This window comes from Cherax quadricarinatus, chromosome 81 (assembly GCF_038502225.1).
Source record: "Cherax quadricarinatus isolate ZL_2023a chromosome 81, ASM3850222v1, whole genome shotgun sequence".
Taxonomy (NCBI): Eukaryota; Metazoa; Arthropoda; class Malacostraca; order Decapoda; family Parastacidae; genus Cherax; species Cherax quadricarinatus.
In genome coordinates, this window is record NC_091372.1 from 13,141,310 (window position 1) to 13,160,241 (window position 18,932).

The following is an 18,932-nucleotide window of genomic DNA, read 5'->3' on the forward strand; positions in this document are numbered from 1 at the left end:
ATCCCTCTCCCTCTTGCTACCCAATACCCCTGCACCCTTCCCTGCTGTGCTGTGCTATATGCCCCTTGTAGGTTTAGCGCTTCTTTTTTTATTATCATAATTCTAAGCTGATTCCATTGCTCAATTCAACCAAATTCTTAGTTATTTCACTAGTATGTCTTTTGATCTATCAACTGAGCACAAGAAACTTCCCATTCAACAATCAAAACTATCCTATAAGTGCACAGTTGGTAATTTGGCCAGTTTTATGCAAAATTAAAAAAAAACATTTAAAATAGTCTAAAATAAACGCTGTAAACATTGTAGGCACTGAAACATTTCCTCTGTTCATTAATCACATACCCAGGCCTCCTGTATTACACTTGCCTTCCATTTTGAATTCACACTAAAAAATCAGACTGGTCATGGTTTATGGTGTTCTAATAATTGAATCACACCTGGTAATCAATAAAACAGACCAAGAGGTGTAGGGGACCTTACTTGTCATCAGGAAAAATCTAATATTTCCACTACTCTTGCCCAGCAGCACCGTATGACCCTTGTAGGTTCAGCACTTATTATTTTTATTATAATAATCCACTACTTTCAGCCCAATTTCAAGCTACTTCCGGTCCAGACATCAACCAAAACCTTCTCTATTTCAGTAGAATATCATCCATGATACCAAGAAACAGCTAATAAAACCATACTAAAAAAACACTTCAAAGTTGCTATTGTAAATCAGTCAGGTCAGAGTTTTGCTTTTTCCCATCATGCACCATGTAAGGCAGGATTTTTTTTTATATACTGTGCACACTTGCTGAACAGACCCATTCTTTCATACAGTAGACACCTGGTTTTCATAATTAATCCATTCCAGAAACTTGGCCAAAATCCAAAATGGCCAAAAACCGAAGTAATATTTCCCGTGAGAAATAATGTAAATCCAATTAATCAGTTTCAGACACCCAAAAATATTAACAAAAGCTACATTTTATAGTGAATGACTATAGTTTTACATACAGAAAGCAATGAGAAATAAATATAAATGACTAATTTTAATGATAAATGAACATTACATACCTTTATTGAAGATTCTTGTTGGTGAGTAGTATTTATTTGTAGTCCCAGCGGACTACATCCCAGGTGTATACATACTGGCTACATAAACTGCGGCCTACAGCCATATTATTACCATCGACATACCATGTTCACTGAGTTTAATAGTTTCTCTCAACTACCTTTAGATGCCATCATAAACAAAGGGAGAAGTAATAATTCATTCTGAATTTTAAACAAAAGCTTATGTATTAAGCCTCTTCAAAGGGGGCTCCTTGGCATGGTGAAGAGGCTCTTGGTCTAAGGAATTAGCCCTGTCGGTCTTCTTCCTCAGACCGAACCTAATTACCCCCCATTCTCCCCTCCCCTATCCCATCCTCCCCTTTTTCCATTCCTCCTCCTCCTCCTCCTCACCCCTCCCTTTTGCCCTTCCTCTTTTTGGCCTTTGGGATTTCTCCCACAGGCGCGCTAGTTCCTAGGTAGGGGAAAGGACACTGGGGTCCATCCCATTCCGTTGAGGTTCTTGGCGGTGGCGTAGTTTGCCATGGAATCTGGATTGCCTGGGGATGTCCCAATCCCTCTCCGGTATCCCGGAGTAGCTTTGGGTGTCTTTCGGGCGACGGGTGTATCTCTGGAAGCCACCTTTCGGATTCCGGGGGTGGTGGCCGAAGGAGGTATGCTTTGTGGCGGATATCCGGCCGCCCTCTCTTTTGTCCACCGAGGTAGCTCGGCAGATGTGAGGTTGCTATCCCGGATTGCTGGTTTACTGGCATGAAGGGTAGGGTATGGCACGGGTTCCATGCTGCATCTGCGCTACTAGCGGTGTTGAGGTCCTCTTGGGCGCGGAGGGAGATTTCCGGCCCTTTCATTCCTCCTGGGAACTATTCCTCCCCGCTCCCCCCTTTTTTTATTCTTTTTTTCTTTTTATTTTCTTTTCTTCTTTCTTTTTTTTTCTTAAAAACAAAAAGCAAAGGAGTAACCTAACCATGGCAGCCCTAGTCCATGAACCCACTACCCCCGGGCCCCTTCTTGATACCGCACCCCATTCTGACCCTGCCTTGTGTTTAGACCACTCTTCGGACACTCCTGATGCCCCTGTACCTCTTGCTGGTGCTGTTTCTTCACCCGCTTCAGGTACCGGGGCTTCGACTGACTCCTTCGATTTGTCTGAACTCCGCTCTCCTTTGACTATGCTTCCGGCTTCTCCCTCTATGGTATGGCAATTTTCGAATCGCCCGCCCATTTCACGCCGGACCAACTCCGGTCCTACTCCTAAACGCCAACGTCAATCTCCTGATGATGCTCCTTCGTTACCTTCCCATTCTACTCGGAAAAGACCGACACGTCAAGCACTCCCTCTCCACGCTCAGTTTCGGACCACACAATGGACTAAATTCTTTACTTTAAGACCGACTTCTTCTTCTGCCTACCTTTCTGACCATAGTATTGGCAAAGCGCTCCTGCGTCATGTTGGTAGAGATATTTCATTTCATGCTCTCAAGAGCGGTATGCGCATCGTCACTGTCCAGAATGCTACCCAAGCTCATGATCTTTCTCTCCTTTCGAATATCGATACTACTCCTATCACTATTGAAAAACATCTTTCTCTCAATTCTTGTAGTGGTACTGTCATTCTGCCCCATACCATAGTCCAACAGAATTTCCAGTCATGTGGCAATGACATTTTTGAACAGCTGGAACTCCAGGATCTCCCAATCCTCAAAGTAGACACTTATGTCCTTCCTGCCCGGGGGCGGAGACGTTACCCTTGCAATGTGGCTCGTTTAACTTTTGACAGCCGAGAACTCCCGTCCTCTGTATATGTCACGGGACATCGGTTACAAGTTCGAAAGGTGATACCTACACCGCAACAATGTAGAAATTGCTGGCGTTTTGGTCACCCAGCGAAATATTGCAGATCTATGGCCGAATGCCCAGTCTGTGGTGCCGACGACCATTCTAATACATCTTGCAGTCAACCTCCATCTTGCCTTAATTGTAATGAAGCTCACCCTTCGTACTCCCGCCGTTGCCAGGTCTACTTAAATGAACGTGAAATCCGTTGCCTCAAAGAGGCAGAAGGTCTCCCTTATGCTATGGCAGTTACTCATCTCCACCTCCAAGGGAGACTACCCCGTGTTTCTTATTCTCGTGTTTCCAAACATCCCCCCACTTTTGGGGTACCATCTTCTGCAGCCTCCTCTGTTGTTGCCACTACGGCATCTAATCCTTTTGCTGTCCTTGGCTCTGACGTCCCGACTACAACTCAGTCTGTTCTCACATCTTCGCGTCCTTCCTCACAAGCCCCAGTATCGACAAGACTTTGTACGACACCTAATACCAATCGCCCCTCTACTCAGAAGTCCAAAAAATCCACATTGCTCAAATCTTCTTTGCCCCTTCCTTCCCTTCTTCCACCTCCACACTTTACCTTTCCAGTCTCTGTACCTAGTTCTTCCCCTCTCTCTGGCTCTATTACAAGTGTGGAGATTCACCCTCCTCCTCGTACTATGCCTTCCACCCCTGTCCCCTCCCAAGTTTCTCCCTCTTCTGCCACCTCCCAGGTTTCTGCCTCTTCTGGCCTCCCCCCACACTTCATCTCCAGTCCCTTACACTCTTACCTCCCCCTCTACTTTGGTACAGTCCATTACTGTCCCAATCTTTACTCACCCTCCTCCTTCTATCTCCAATATGGTCTCCCATACATCTTTGAATTCAGAAACACTTGAAGCCATTTCAGAATATATTGCAGAGACTAAACCTTCAATGGACACTGATTCACTTCCTGTTCCTTCTCTTCCCTCTCCTCCATCTTCACAACCCCATTCTTCGCAACGCTCCGTTCCTTCACTACTTGAACGTCTTCCAATGCCACCACACGTTGACTTTTCTAACCCCTCTAGTCCGTAGGTACCTTTACCTACAGATTCCTGATATTTTCTTCATCGCCAATCATGGCCTATTTACAGTGGAATATCCGCGGCCTCAGGGGTAATCGGGGTGAGCTTCAGATGTTGCTTTCCAGGTTTTCCCCTGTTGGTGCTTGCTTACAAGAACCAAAATTACACTCGGCTGTTTTCCAACCTATCTCAGGCTATAATTTATTGTATTCTTCGGATCCTTTCTCAGATGGGACCTTTAATGAAAGTGCCCTTCTTCTACGCAATGATATTCCGTACTGTCAACTATTTGTCCATACCTCGCTGCATTACACTGCAGCCCATATCCACTTGAATAAGTGGTTTACAATATGTTCTTTATATCTCTGTCCTTCTCGAGCATTTTCTATCCCAGACTTTGCCTTTCTTGTTTCATCCTTACCACCACCACTTCTGTCACTTGGTGATTTTAATGCCCACCATTTCCTCTGGGGGGGGTCTCATTGTGACTCACGTGGCATTCAGTTGGAGGCTTTTCTCGCCTCTCACCCCCTCCATGTTTTAAATACGAGTACTCCCACCCATTTTGATCCTCGTACTCATACTCTCTCTTGCATCGATCTATCAGTCTGCTCTTCCTCCACTGCACTAGACTTCACCTGGTCTGTCCTACCAGACTTACCATGACAGCGATCATTTTCCGATCATTCTTACTTCTCCTTCCTATTCACCACCTTTCCGTAGCCCTCGCTGGCAATTTGATCGGGCAAATTGGGATCTTTACTCACACCTCACTGCTTTTAGTGAGGTTCCTTCTTCATCCTCCATCGATGAGCTCCTACACATCTTCTCGACGTCAGTTTATACCGCAGCTTCTCATTCTGTACCCCAAACCTCAGGCAGGCATTCTCCGAAGTGCGTGCCTTGGTGGTCTCCTGCTTGTGCTCGTGCAGTACGTTTGAAACGTGCTGCATGGGGCAGGTACCGGTACAATAGAACCGCTGAGAGACTTATTGATTTTAAGCAGAAGCGTGCGATCGCTCGCCGTGTCATCCGTGAAGCTAAACGCACTTGTTGGCGAGACTATGTTTCCACCATCACCTCTGCTTCTTCTGTGAGTGCAGTCTGGAAAAAAGTGAGGAAATTGAGTGGTAAATACTCTCCTGACCCAGCTCCTGTTCTACGGGTCGCTGGTGTTGATGTTGCAAACCCTCTCGACGTTGCCATTGAACTTGGCACACATCTGGTCCGTATTTCCCGAGGGCTCCATCTATGCCCCTCGTTTCTTTCCTCAAAGTCTGCCAGAGAGTTAGTACCCTTGGACTTTTCTTCTCTCAGAGAAGAACAGTATAATGTGCCTTTTACACTTCAAGAACTGGAGGCAACACTCTCAGCTTGCCGATCATCGGCAGCTGGGCCTGATGACATTCATATTCGTATGTTACAACATTTACATCGGTCAGCCCTTGTAGTCCTCTTACACCTCTTCAATCTTATTTGGGCACAAGGAGTTCTTCCCCAGCTGTGGAAATCTGCCATTGTTCTCCCTTTCCGCAAACCGGGTACTACAAGACACGATGCCTTCCACTATCGCCCCATCGCTCTTACTAGTGCAGTTTGCAAAGTGATGGAACGTCTCGTAAATCGACGTTTAATGTGGTATTTAGAGACACACAACAGTCTCTCCGCTAGTCAATATAGCTTTCGTAAGGGTCGTTCTACCATAGACCCCTTACTACGCTTGGATACGTATGTTCGTAATGCCTTTGCGAATAATCACTCAGTTATCGCCATATTTTTTGACCTTGAGAAGGCATATGACACAACTTGGAGGTATAATATTTTGGCCCAGGCCCATCCCTTAGGCCTCCGAGGCAATCTACCATCCTTCCTTAAGAACTTTTTAACTGACAGACATTTCCGTGTTCGAGTCAATAATGTTCTTTCCCCGGACTTCGTCCAAGCTGAAGGTGTCCCTCAGGGATGTGTTCTAAGCACAACACTTTTTCTCCTTGCTATAAATGATTTGGCCTCTGTTCTTCCACCCAATATTTGGTCATCACTCTATGTTGATGACTTCGCTATTGCTTGTGCAGGCGCTGACTGTCATCTTATTGCAGTTTCTCTCCAGCATGCGGTCGACCGTGTTTCCACTTGGGCCACCACGCATGGGTTTAAATTTTCAAGTACCAAAACTCACCAAATTACTTTCACTAGACGCTCTGTTATCTCCGATCATCCTTTGTATCTCTATGGCTCCCGTATCCCCGAACGTAATACAGTCAGGTTTCTAGGCCTTCTCTTTGACTGTCGGTTATCCTGGAAACCTCACATAACCTCTCTGAAGGCAACTTGTCACAGCCGGCTAAACCTTCTTAAAACCCTTGCTCATCTTTCCTGGGGAGCTGATCGTCGAACTCTGCTTCGCCTACATTCAGCCCTCGTTTTATCGAAACTCGATTATGGTGACCAGATTTATTCCGCGGCCTCTCCTGCTACTCTCTCTAGCCTTAACTCTATCCATCACCAAGGATTACGTTTGTGCCTTGGTGCTTTTCGCTCTTCCCCTGTTGAGAGCCTCTATACAGAAGCGAATGTTCCATCCTTGTCTGATCGCCGTGATGCCCATTGCCTTCGCTACTATGTACGCTCTCACGATCTACACAATCCTTCCATTTATAGAATGGTCACCGATATTAGTAGACATTCTTTATTCGTTCGCCGCCCCTGTTTGCTCCGTCCCTTTTCTCTTCGCCTACATTCACTCTTGTCTTCCCTTCAGTTACCACCTTTATATGTTCATGTAGCATCTCACTTTTCCCTACCCCCCTAGGAAGTTCCAGCTGTTCGGGTCTGTTCTTTCTCACTCCCTTGCTCGAAAGCTCAACTGCCTACGGTGGCTTCCCGCTCTCTTTTTCTTAATCACTTCCACTCCCATTCTCATGCCACCGCTGTGTACACAGATGGCTCTAAGTCTTCAGACGGCTTCGGATTCGCAGCAGTGTTTCCGGACAGCGTCGTGCGGGGACATTTACTATCTTCAGCTAGCATTTTTACTGCTGAACTGTATGCCATTCTTGCAGCACTTATTCGTATCGCATCTATGCCTGTGTCATCATTTGTAGTAGTCTCAGACTCCCTTAGTGCTCTACAGGCTATACGAAAATTTGATACATCTCATCCCCTAGTTCTCCGTATCCAACTTTGGCTACGCCGTATCTCTACCAAACATAAAGATATTGTTTTTTGTTGGGTCCCTGGTCATGTCGACGTACAGGGCAATGAACAGGCAGACACTGCTGCGCGGTCAGCAGTACATGACCTACCAATTTCCTATCGAGGTGTTCCATTTCTGGACTATTTTGCTGCAATAGCTACCCACCTTCGCACCCGTTGGCAACAACGTTGGTCAACTCTGCTCGGTAACAAACTTCATTCTATTAAACCGAGCATAGGTTACTGGCCGTCTTCTTGTCATCAGTGCCGAGGTTGGGAGACCACTCTCTCCCGCCTTCGCATTGGTCACACTCGTCTTACTCATGGTATCTCATGGAGAGGCACCCTGTTCCTCTCTGTGAGCAGTGTCAAGTTCCAGTATCGATTAGCCACATTCTGTTAGACTGCCCTCTCTATCAACGAGCACGCAGAATTTACCTCCAACGTCGTCTTCGTTCTACTACTCTCTCTTTACCTTCCCTTCTTGCTGATGGACCCTCCTTTAATCCTGACTCTCTCATTGACTTCTTGACAACGACTGATTTACTCCACAAACTCTGATGATACTTTTCGCACTCCCCTCAGCCCTTTCTAGTTCAGTCTCTTGCTGCCCTTTACCCTTTCACCATCCACTGCCCCGCTGTTATCCGTAACCTATTACTCATCCATCTCCCTTTTGCCACCTGATGCCCTCGCTTCCTCCCTGCCCTGCAGCGCTGTATAGTCCTTGTGGCTTAGCGCTTCTTTTTGATTATAATAATAATAATAATTATGTATTAAGGGCAGTTACTGGGCCAACACAGATTCATAGTTTTCTCTAACACTGGACCAGAGAAAACATAATTTTTACCCTCCACTACATATAAACATTGCATATTTATATGCTATGTAACATGTTTCTTACATAATTTTGAAGAAACCATCATAGTTGGATTAATGAAAATGACTATATTAACATAAAGTAAGACATTTAATGTGCCCAAGAGTGAGTCACTAATATATAAAAGGCCCAGGCAGACACATCCGGTACCGACAATTTCCGAGCAGACGTACGAAACCCAGGGGGAAATTTCGCCAAAAAAGTGCTCTAAATCCGAATTGTATGATTTCCGCACTGGCCGAAAACCAGGGGTCCACTGTATCTAGGCCAAAATTTACCACTCACAGCTGAGTTGAGCTCATGACTTAAATCTATGTGCTGGACTCCTTGTGTCAATGTAGATCTAAGTGACAGTGAAATGGCTAAGAGTAAACAAATATGTAACAGATAGGCAATGACATTTACCGAGTTCTTCCGCTAAAACCAAGAGAGCGTTCAACTGTGGTAGCATTCATCATGTGTGTAAACGGAATATAACATTTCTTATCAAAAATTTGAAGGAAAAAGACATTTACTCTTTACAGATTTTTATAAGTTTCCTTACTAGGATTAAACAAATCCTGAGTATTGTTTATTTCAGTCTCATCAAAACATTGCAGTAGAAAAAAGTAAATCTAAATTATAGCCAAAAAATATAAAATAAAAAAGCTCAAGATCATTAATTAAAAAAAAAAAAAAAGCATACAGCACTACATTAAGACTATCATTAGTATACCTCCACTAAGAAACTTTGCCTCTAAACTGGTATAGTCTATTACTATTGCTGACTGATTGAGGTAGTTGGATTTAACAACATGGCATGGAATCATTTGGTCAGTGGTTGAGCAATGTGGGTTCACAAAGCCTCGTGAAGAAGAGGTCGGTAAGACCAGTACAAACAAGCAAGTTTGTACACATTTAAGAGACCAGACAAGCCACTAAAAAAAGAAAGTTTCAGTATATCTCTTGCCATAGATTGTGAAAACCTAGTTTAAAGTTGCCACTTTTCTAATGCAAGCAACAGTACACTGTTAATTGGTCATTGTCCAGACTTGCACATACAACTGTTCTTACCGACTCCTTCACATATGGCTGGCTGGCCATTGTTACATGGGACATAAACAAAAGAAAATTTCCCAAATTAGCATTTTTATGTAATTTTCTACTTTATTAAAAAATAAACTGTAAAAAGTTATAATTTAAAGTGTTGCATAACTAAAAAAAACTTAAGATACATTTTGAGAAGTTGAAGCAGTCAAAAAAATGTATTGAGCCTTGTATTGAAAATTGTCATTTACTCTGTATATTATTACTGTAATGATTTTTTTTTATCAAGAAACTTTTATAAGAACTTAATTACTATGTGACTATAGTTCATTACAAAAGTTCATGTACATAATTTTCTATAAATGATTATTACTCTTCCAATCAAATCTATTTTAACTATGATCTCAGTTTAACAAAATGAACAAACATAAGCAGATTCTGCCATCTGCAGAATCTTCATTTTACATTAAAAAAATAACTCAAAGTTACAAGTTTTTGTATGGAGAACTGTCCACTGAACTAGTGGCCTCACATTAGTGTCTCCACAGATATACTGACTAGGCCACGTGTACATGTGAGGCTGCAGGTCTGGTCCCAGGTACTCCTTACACAATTACTTTCACGATGTGGTGAAAGCCTCATTTGACAAGTTTTAACGTTACAGGCGAGTTGTGACAAAGTCCCAGAGCAAAACCTTTAAAGTATTTGCTAAACTTAGTTAAAACTAACAAGGAAGAGAGGAAAAATCAATAACCAGCCAGCACTGTTAAACTTAGGCTAGAAAGAGCAAGTCATTTACCATTCATATTTCAAGATTCTATAAGTCAATTGTTAGAAATAACATAGCATAAATGTTGCACAAGTTTAAACATTTCTGCAAAATTTAGATATTTAAGGAAAAAGAACTACATTGAGTTTTACACTGAAGGATATTGCACATAAGTCACCTAAATATGACTCATGAATTATAACACAATTGCAAACAAATCAGGGAATGGGTGGGGGTTGAAGCCATGGCAAGTGAGTCCTTAAACTCACAGGCCAGTGTGTTAACCACTGGGCCAGTTGGCTCTAATAAGATTCATCCAACTAGGTATAATTCTATACACCATAGGAAGGTTAGTATATAACAATGGTAGAATTACCAACAAAATGTTAGGTAAAGAGGACACAGAGAATTACTGTGGCATTTTATTGTGGTAATGTTTTGCTCTCCAGGAGCTTTGTCAAGTCATAACAGCTTGATAAAGCTCTTGGAGATTGAAACGTCAAAATAAAATGTTACATTAGTTGCATATATCCCCTTTTACCTAACAGCATGGGGCCCACTGTGACCACAAATGCAAGGTTTTATAGATAATTCCCACTTGAGCTACAGTAAGCCACAGCCACCTTGCTGTGGGATTCGTCTGTAAAAACCTACATTTGTGGTCACGGTGGTCCATGCTAACTTCCCTATGGTGTATAGAAATATACCTAAAGCCAGCCTGTCCAGAGGTTAACACACTGGCCTGGAGTTTTAAGACTCCCTTGCCATGGGTTCACCCCCTCCCCCCCAATTCCCTGATTAATATAGTATTTGGTACTGTATATCTTGGATGCTAAATAACAATGTTTACAGTGTGTACTGTAATGCCTAGCTTCTTAGACACACAGCAATGTAATAATGTACCTTGCATCTTCAATGCTAAATAGCAATGCATACCCAATATACTGTAGTTTATCACAATGTGTATCAAATAGTGTACACACTACTATGCCAGAACTTGCATGCTAAAACCCCTTGTTGGTTTAGTGCTTTCTTTGATTATAATTGCATGCTAAATATGTACAGAGTACACTACTACTGGAGGATAAATATACCAAGTACACTGTATTAAGCCAGATGTTGGATGCTAAACAAAACTGAATACTCTGTACTGCATTAAATCATGGACACTAAACCTGTACCGAGTAAACTATTGTATCTTGTGTACTTAATAATCATGTAACAACTACCCAGTTTATCTTGCCAATGACAAACTGATGCCACCCTCAGTGCTTAACACATTTCACAACTCAAAAAAAAAAAAAAAAAAAAAAAAAAAAAAAAAAAAAAAAAAAAAAAAAAAAAATAGAGATGAAATGTTATCTAATTTCATCAATTCCTTGGTTGTAAATTTGCCCAGTCACAATATTGTGACTTGTTTTTTTTTTCTTTGAAACGAAAAAAAAAAAAATTTTACTAATACTATACACTTATTTCCCCTCAAGGAAGGTTCCTTGATGTTGGTGAGGGGCTCTTGATTTAGGGAATTGGATCTGTGCTCCAGTTCCCCGAATTAAGCCTGAATGCCTTCCACATATCCCCCCCCCCAGGCGCTGTATAATCCTCCGGGTTTAGCGCTTCCCCCTTGATTATAATAATAATAATAATATACACTTATTTGCTGACATGTCTTAAAAGCACTTGAGGGAATGTGAGAATGTGTGTGGATGAGACGGTAAACTATATGTCGGTATAAAAAGTAGTGGAGTATGTATTTAGAGAGAGCAGGATGAATAATGTGTTGGGATAATTTAAAGAGTGGTGTGTGTGTGTGTATGTCAGAAGCTGTGAAGTATGTAAGTTTGCTGGGATAGCATTATTATTACTTTGAGGGAAGGGGGAAAGGAGTGCTAAACTTGTAGGGATTATACAGCACCTGTAGGAATAGGAAGCAACCAAGTGTGATCCAAGGAAGGGAAGGTAAGGTCCTATTACTGGTACCAAGAGTCCCTCGCCAGCTTCAAGGAACTTTGACGCTGGTGGCTGAATGTGTATTTGCGAGGATAGATGTGTAGTGGTGTGTCTGTGTGTGTGTGTGTGTGTATACTTGCCTATTTGTGGTTGCAAGGGTTGAGTCATAGCTCCTGGCCCTGCCTCTTCACTGATTGCTACTGGGTCCTCTCCCTGCTCCATGAGCTTTATCAAACCTCATCTTAAAACTATGTCTGGTTCCTGCTTCCACTACGTCACTTTCTAGGCTATTCCACTTCCTGACAACTCTGTGACTGAAGAAATACTTCCTAACATCCCTTTGACTCTTCAACTTCGAATTGTGATCCCTTGTTTGTCCCATCTCTGGAACATCTTGTCTTTGTCCACCTTGCCAATTCCTCGCAGTATTTTGCGTGTCGTTATCGTGTCTCCCCTGTCCTCCAGTATCGTCAGGCTGATTTCCCTTAACCTTTGCACTTTCTCTAATTTCTTGATGTACTTAACCAGGTGTGGATTTCAAACTGGTGCTGCATACCAATATGGGCCTGACACATATGGTGTACAGAGTCTTGAACAATTCCTTACTGAGGTATCGGAATGCTATTCTTAGGTTTGCGTTAGTGTGTGTGTGTGTCAGTGTCAGGATAGATACCAAGAGAAGAGTAAGTTAATCACCTCAAGAAGATCTATCCCAAGGTAAGTCACTCGCCTCAAGAAAATCGGTTAAAATTGTGAATTTGTGTACATAAGTAACCTTCCTCAAGTGATAATATATGTGAGTCACTGACTGACTAACCATTATACAATGAGCAAATGTTGGCAAATTATTGCTTAATAACTATTTTCTTTTATATTATTATAATACTACAGAAAAGATAAGTACTTGCTAATTAAATCAGTTAAAAAATTAATTATTTTGTGGGTGCAATAAAGATGAATTAAATAATGAAGATACTTGTGGCGTGCATAATACACATTTCCAGTACCATGTAGATTACATTCATCAATTCTGAGTTGCTACTGATACTTGACACACAATGAATAGTAAATGACACCTCTTATTGGCAATTAATGTACAACTGCCTCACTCTTTGGATGTGGGATACGATGGTGGGATATAAGCCAGGGCTTCTGTTGTAAGCCCAATGTATTGGCAATACTGAATGCTATTGCATATGGATAACCTACATAGAAATCACAAAAGTTCACCACAACACAAGCTTAGTATATTTTGTAGTAAAACATCACTCATGATTAGCCTCAGGAGAACTATAAAACAGTTGAGAATATGCTGAATGATTTGAGCGGCAGGGTTGAAACCTGTGGTCTGACAGTCTTAGAATTACCAGTCCAGCCAGAGCCTTAGCTTCCTACACCAGTCATAAGAGTTAGTCAAACAGATTTACTGGTAAGAAGTCTTATGACTCTGTGATGCAGTTCATTAATGCACCTGGCTAATAATTCTAGGACTGAAATATCAGAGGTTTAAACCCCATCACGACAGACGAAGTTACATTAATTTATTACGAACTTTCAACACATTGTACGAGGTTTGTACGAGCAAAGACTGCCACATCTTAAAACAATCAAGTACAAAAGCTGGTGTACCCTCTGGGAAGGTAGCAGCAGCTATACACCTTTCCTCCTAACTCATAATGTTGGTTTTGTACTATATTAACTTAAGCCAATTCTTCTACATATGTTATTCAAGTTAAGTAAACATCTATTAACCAAATTTAACCAATTATTACATACATTAGCACCTTTAAATGCAATCGTACATAAAGGCGAGACTATGTTTTGATGAGCAAATAAAAAACAGAACCACTGAGAGGGCTGAAGAAGAGAATACAATACTGTATATAACACAAAACCGAGAATACAATAGTGTATGTAACACATACCCAATGTTCACATCTTGAGTGTCAGTTACTTTTTCCACTATCCTGAGTCATAGTAAACACCCATGTTTGTTGAGGAGGATGGGTTGCAGCTATGTAACATACTAAACAAGGACTCAAAACATAACCTGAGCCTTGGTTTACTTTGAACTTGGCTGACACTTTCTTAAATATATATTACAATGTACAGTACTGAGAAATTCATTATGAATGAATGTAAAAAAAATTTTAAGTAGTTATCAGAATCTGAACATTTAGTTTGGCCATCCTGAAATTACCAGGATATCTGTCTGCTATGCTACAGATTAGCACGCTAAACTCCTGCTACTCAGTACAGCCAGACCACAAGTTTAAATCCCAATTACTAATTAAAAATACATTACAATGACACTGGGCTTTGACCACCCATGTTAAGATTACAATAAGCACATAAAATTAGCTCAAAATCTACTAATACAAGCTACAATTACAAAAGTGCCCAATAGGGCTAAATAATTATATTTTTAGAAAAAATGTCTTAATATAACACATGAGATTATGGATGTTGGTTGGATAAATGCAATGCCTATAAAATAACAGCCATCTGTAGATTGCTGTTAGCAATTCTAAACAAGCAGTGCAAATAGGCATTGCACAAAACCAACCATAACTCATATGAAAACTATCAAGGGTAAAATGGTGTGAAGGTTTGTTATAAAAAAATACTCGGTTCTCTACTGACAAAGACCTCCACCTACGTATGATTGGTTAGGAATGAGCACAACAAAACTCCTGATATGGGTCCACTGGAATGAGTTACTATGGAGATTTTTGAGGTATAGTGGTTGGACAGGCACTTGGTGGGGGCTCAGGGTGTGCACCACTAAGAGGAACTGTAAACTGTTTCTGCTGCTCAAGCTGCACATGCTTAGGTACATATACATTGACATACAGGGAATGCATCAATAAAAATGTGCATCAGCAACATATGGAATGTATAAAAACAAGTGACTATCATTAGTTTGTTGCCAGAGGCAACCAATCCTCATTTTACACCGTTCATTTCCTTATGCATTACATTGCATCAGTTTCAAATAATTCTCTTTGCACACATTTAATTTTAATTATTTTACATTAGGCTTGGTTAAATAAACCTATATAATATATATAAGTATAGTTAACTGCCAATAAGCAAATTACAAGTGGCAAAATGTATAAAAATTGGTATGTTATTCACGCATGGTGTGATGAGGGGTTGCAGGAGGAAGCAATACCAGCTGGCTGTGCTGGACATCACAGACTTTACATATGACATGTAGTAAAGCAAATCATTTAATGACCTGCTTTTTTAGTACACATGGAGACTACCCTTCTATCTGTAACATGGTAAGTCAATACCCTCAAGGAATCTTATAGCACAAACAAGACCATTTTTGAAAAGTACATTTTGAATACCAGTCTCCCAGACTTATGAACAAGTTGTCCCTGGTGTTCCAACTTTACAAACTGTAACATGGAACCTATTTTCCTACAGAATACAATACTGTAGTCCAGAAATTGGTTATGTTCAACAAATTTATATTTGCAGATCAAGGGTCATAAAAATTAATTGGTTTGTCAGCTCCCCATTCATAAAAGCAAGTTTATAATTCTGATTAATTGCATTCCTGGTGCTGCTTTAACTTAAACAAGTTTGTGACCCTCATCCTATTATCTTGTAGCAACTAATATATTAGTAGAAAGGACAGTGTCACATTTGTTGGTCAATATTTTCTTTAGAACTCGTTTGTGCGAGTGAGCACACATAATTGGAGGCGTTCGTAAGTTAGGGACCCCCTGATTATCCACTTAAGTGTAATAAGAGCACAGGTAAAAGCAGCAAGAGCAAGAGAAAAAACAATTAATGATAGCTAGCCCACCCTGAGCAGTTCAGGCCCTCAGTGACCTTCCAACATTCATCCTAAACAGCTGCCGTTCATCCATTCTATTATAGCAACGTTATGTAGTGTGAGAAGTGCATTCACACTGATACCTTGAAGTTGGTATTACACAATGTGGCTACAAGCACTGCTCACATAACTCAAACAGGATAACTGAAGTTATTTTCATTCAACAACTTGGGAATGAATGTTGTTAAGTCAATGAGGTACTGTTGGTTGGTGGCACAACTGAGGTAGTGTATGGTTCCTGTGTGGCAGTTAAATTACCTGTGGTACCTGAGCGAGATTTAACAAGAATCTTCTAAGGTCATCCCTCAAAATTTTCATTTTGTTAAACTAATTTGAGATTTCTTAAAGTACAGTACACAATGGCTGACACACACAAGCAATATTCAGAATTATACTTATGTATGTCATAATAATGGTACATTATATATGCTCTGAAACACTTGTTTCTGTGATCCCTTGCTGGCAAATCTATAGTATAAAAATGAGGCAGACAGCTTGTAAACAAGTGGTGGGTCCAAATATGATCTGCTCACCCTGCTACCACAGGCTTGTAATGCACTCTCCAGAAAGTAGTTACTATGGAAATACTGGTAAGTGGCTGTGCACGTTTGGCAGTGACAGTTGTGATGAGTCTTAATACTAAAATGATTTTAAATGCAAATTTGCAAACATGATGGCATGTTACCCTGAATGCTATTAAATCATCATAGAAATACCTAGTATAAGGTGTGATCCATAGTGGTATCCAAATTTAAAAAAACCAACTTTGAGAATTTTTCTTACCCAGAGAAGATAAAATTTTCCCTTATTGATGGCTGAAAAATATATTACCATGGGGAAAAAAGAGTATTATTTAAAGAATGGTTTTTAGAAATTTGCAACAAATGAATCTTCACATGAAATAATTGAAATTAGGCATTTCTATTAAAATTTACTCCAAATACGTGAAAAAGCAATTTTGCTAACTAAACTCGACCATTATTACCTAGCATACTCTCATACATAATGAATAAGGATGAGAGGATCTAAATTTTGTAATTCAGGACTTATTCCCTATTATTTTAATTGCATATTTTTACTCTCGTCTTCCCTGTTATCCTGGTTCTTCTTCTTCATCGCTAGAGTCAATCTTTTCCCTTTCTTCCTCCTCTTCCTCTTCTTCCTCCTCTTCCTCCTCCTCTTCTCCCACCATGAGACCAGATACCCCAGAATGTGAGGGACCAGCCTGAAGTTCAGCAGATGTTGTCACAACTGGCATGCCACCACCGAATGACTTACTCTGCAGGTTTACAGAGATTCCGATTTTGTCCTCAGCAAGTTCCGAAAACTGAGCCTTTGGAATAAACACAAAGCATTTATTTTTGCAATAGATCAAATTAAAAATAAACCTTATTAGCTCTACAGTTAAAACTAGAGTAGACACCCATAAGAACTGCATTTGCACACTGTTTTGATCACGGTTCAATTTCGAAACAGCATTGTATGACCCTCGTGGGTTTAGCACTTAGTTATGATTATAATAAATCAAAAGTGCATCCAAATACAGTGGACTCTCAACCAACGATATTAATCCGTTCCTGAGAGCTCATCGTTAGTCGAAATAATCGTTTGTCGAGTTAATTTTCCCCATAAGAAATAATGGAAATCAAATTAATACATTCCTGACACCCCAAAGTATTGAAAAAAAAAAATTTTACCACATGAAATATTAATTTTAATACACACAAACTGAAGACATGTACAGTTACACGACACTTACTTTATTGAAGATCTGGTGATGATTGATGCGATGGGAGGAGGGGAGAGTGTAGATGAGGTTAGTGTTTAGAAGGGGAATCCCCTTCCATTAGGACTTGAGGTGGCAAGTCCTTTTCCAGGGTTACTTCCAGCTTGAGAGTCACTGGACTTCTGTCGCACATATCTGTCCATAGAGGCCTGTACCTCTCGTTCCTTTATGACTTTCCTAAAGTGGTTCACAACAGTGTCATTGTACAGGTTGCAAACACGGCTTGCAGTAGCTGTCTGAGGGTGATTTTCAGCAAAAAAGGTTTGCACTTTAAGCCACACTGCACACATTTCCTTAATCTTTGAAGTAGACAACTTCTTCAATTTCTCTATCCCCTCCTCCGGAGCAGTTTCCTCAGGTCTGGCCACTTGCTGTTGAAGATGATCTTGCAACTCATCAGTGGTTAGTTCTTCATTGTCCTCCTCCACCAACTCTTCCACATCCTCCCCACTAACCTCCAACCCCAAGGACTTCCCCAGTGCCACAACTGATTCCACAACTGGCATAGGCTTCTCAGGGTTAGCCTCAAATCCTTCAAAATCCCTTTTGTCTACACATTCTAGCCACAGTTTTTTCCAAGCAGAGTTCAAGGTCCTCTTAGTCACTTCCTCCCAAGCCTTACCTATAATGTTTACACAATTGAGGATGCTAAAGTGATCTCTCCAAAACTCTCTTAGAGTCAATTTAGTTTCTGAGGTCACTACAAAGCACCTTTCAAACATAGCTTTTGCGTACAGTTTCTTGAAGTTGGAAATGACCTGCTGGTCCATGGGCTGCAGGAAAGGAGTGGTATTAGGAGGCAAAAACTTGACCTTGATGAAGCTCATGTCCCCAGAAAGTCGCTCTGCCAAGTCTGAAGGATGACCAGGAGCATTGTCTAATACCAGGAGGCACTTAAGGTCCAATTTATTTTCCAAGAGGTAATTTTTCACAGTGGGGGCAAATGCATGGTGTAACCAATCATAGAAAAAGTCCCTAGTGACCCATGCCTTACTGTTTGCCCTCCACAGCACACAAATTAGCCTTGAGGACATTGTTTTTCCTGAACACTCTGGGAGTTTCAGAGTGATACACCAATAAAGGCATCACTTTGCAATCACCACTAGCATACATCAACAGAGTAAGCCTGTTTTTCATAGGCTTATGTCCTGGGAGTGCCTTTTCCCGAGTAATGTAGGTCCTGCTTGGCATTTTTTTCCAAAACAGGCTTGTTTCATCACAATTAAACATTTGTTCAGGTTTCAGTCCTTCATTGTCTATGCACTCCTTGAATTCCTGCACATATTTTTCAGCCGCTTTGTGGTCCGAACTGGCAGCCTCACCATGCCTTATAACACTATGCCACTACGATTCTTAAATCTCTCAAACCAACCTTTGCTGGCCTTAAATTCACTCACTTCACCACTAGTTGCAGGCATTTTTTTAATTAAATCGTCATGCAACTTCCTAGCCTTTTCACATATGATACACTGATACACTCTTGAAGTCACTCTGTTTCGCTCCATTCTCTCTACATGTCCGAACCACCTCAACAACCC

At 41.0% G+C, this 18,932-nt stretch overlaps 1 protein-coding gene across 1 annotated transcript in view; it reads right to left on the reverse strand.

The window, feature by feature from the left end:
* Window positions 1–8,084: 8,084 nt before the first annotated feature.
* The window catches only part of LOC128699753 (threonine aspartase 1), a 65,304-nt gene continuing 54,456 nt past the window's right edge, over window positions 8,085–18,932 (reverse strand). The window contains exon 7 of the mRNA XM_053792484.2: window positions 8,085–16,941. Within this exon, the coding sequence (XP_053648459.2) occupies window positions 16,702–16,941 (240 nt within the window). The 3' untranslated portion in view covers window positions 8,085–16,701. The remainder of the gene's footprint in view (window positions 16,942–18,932) is intronic.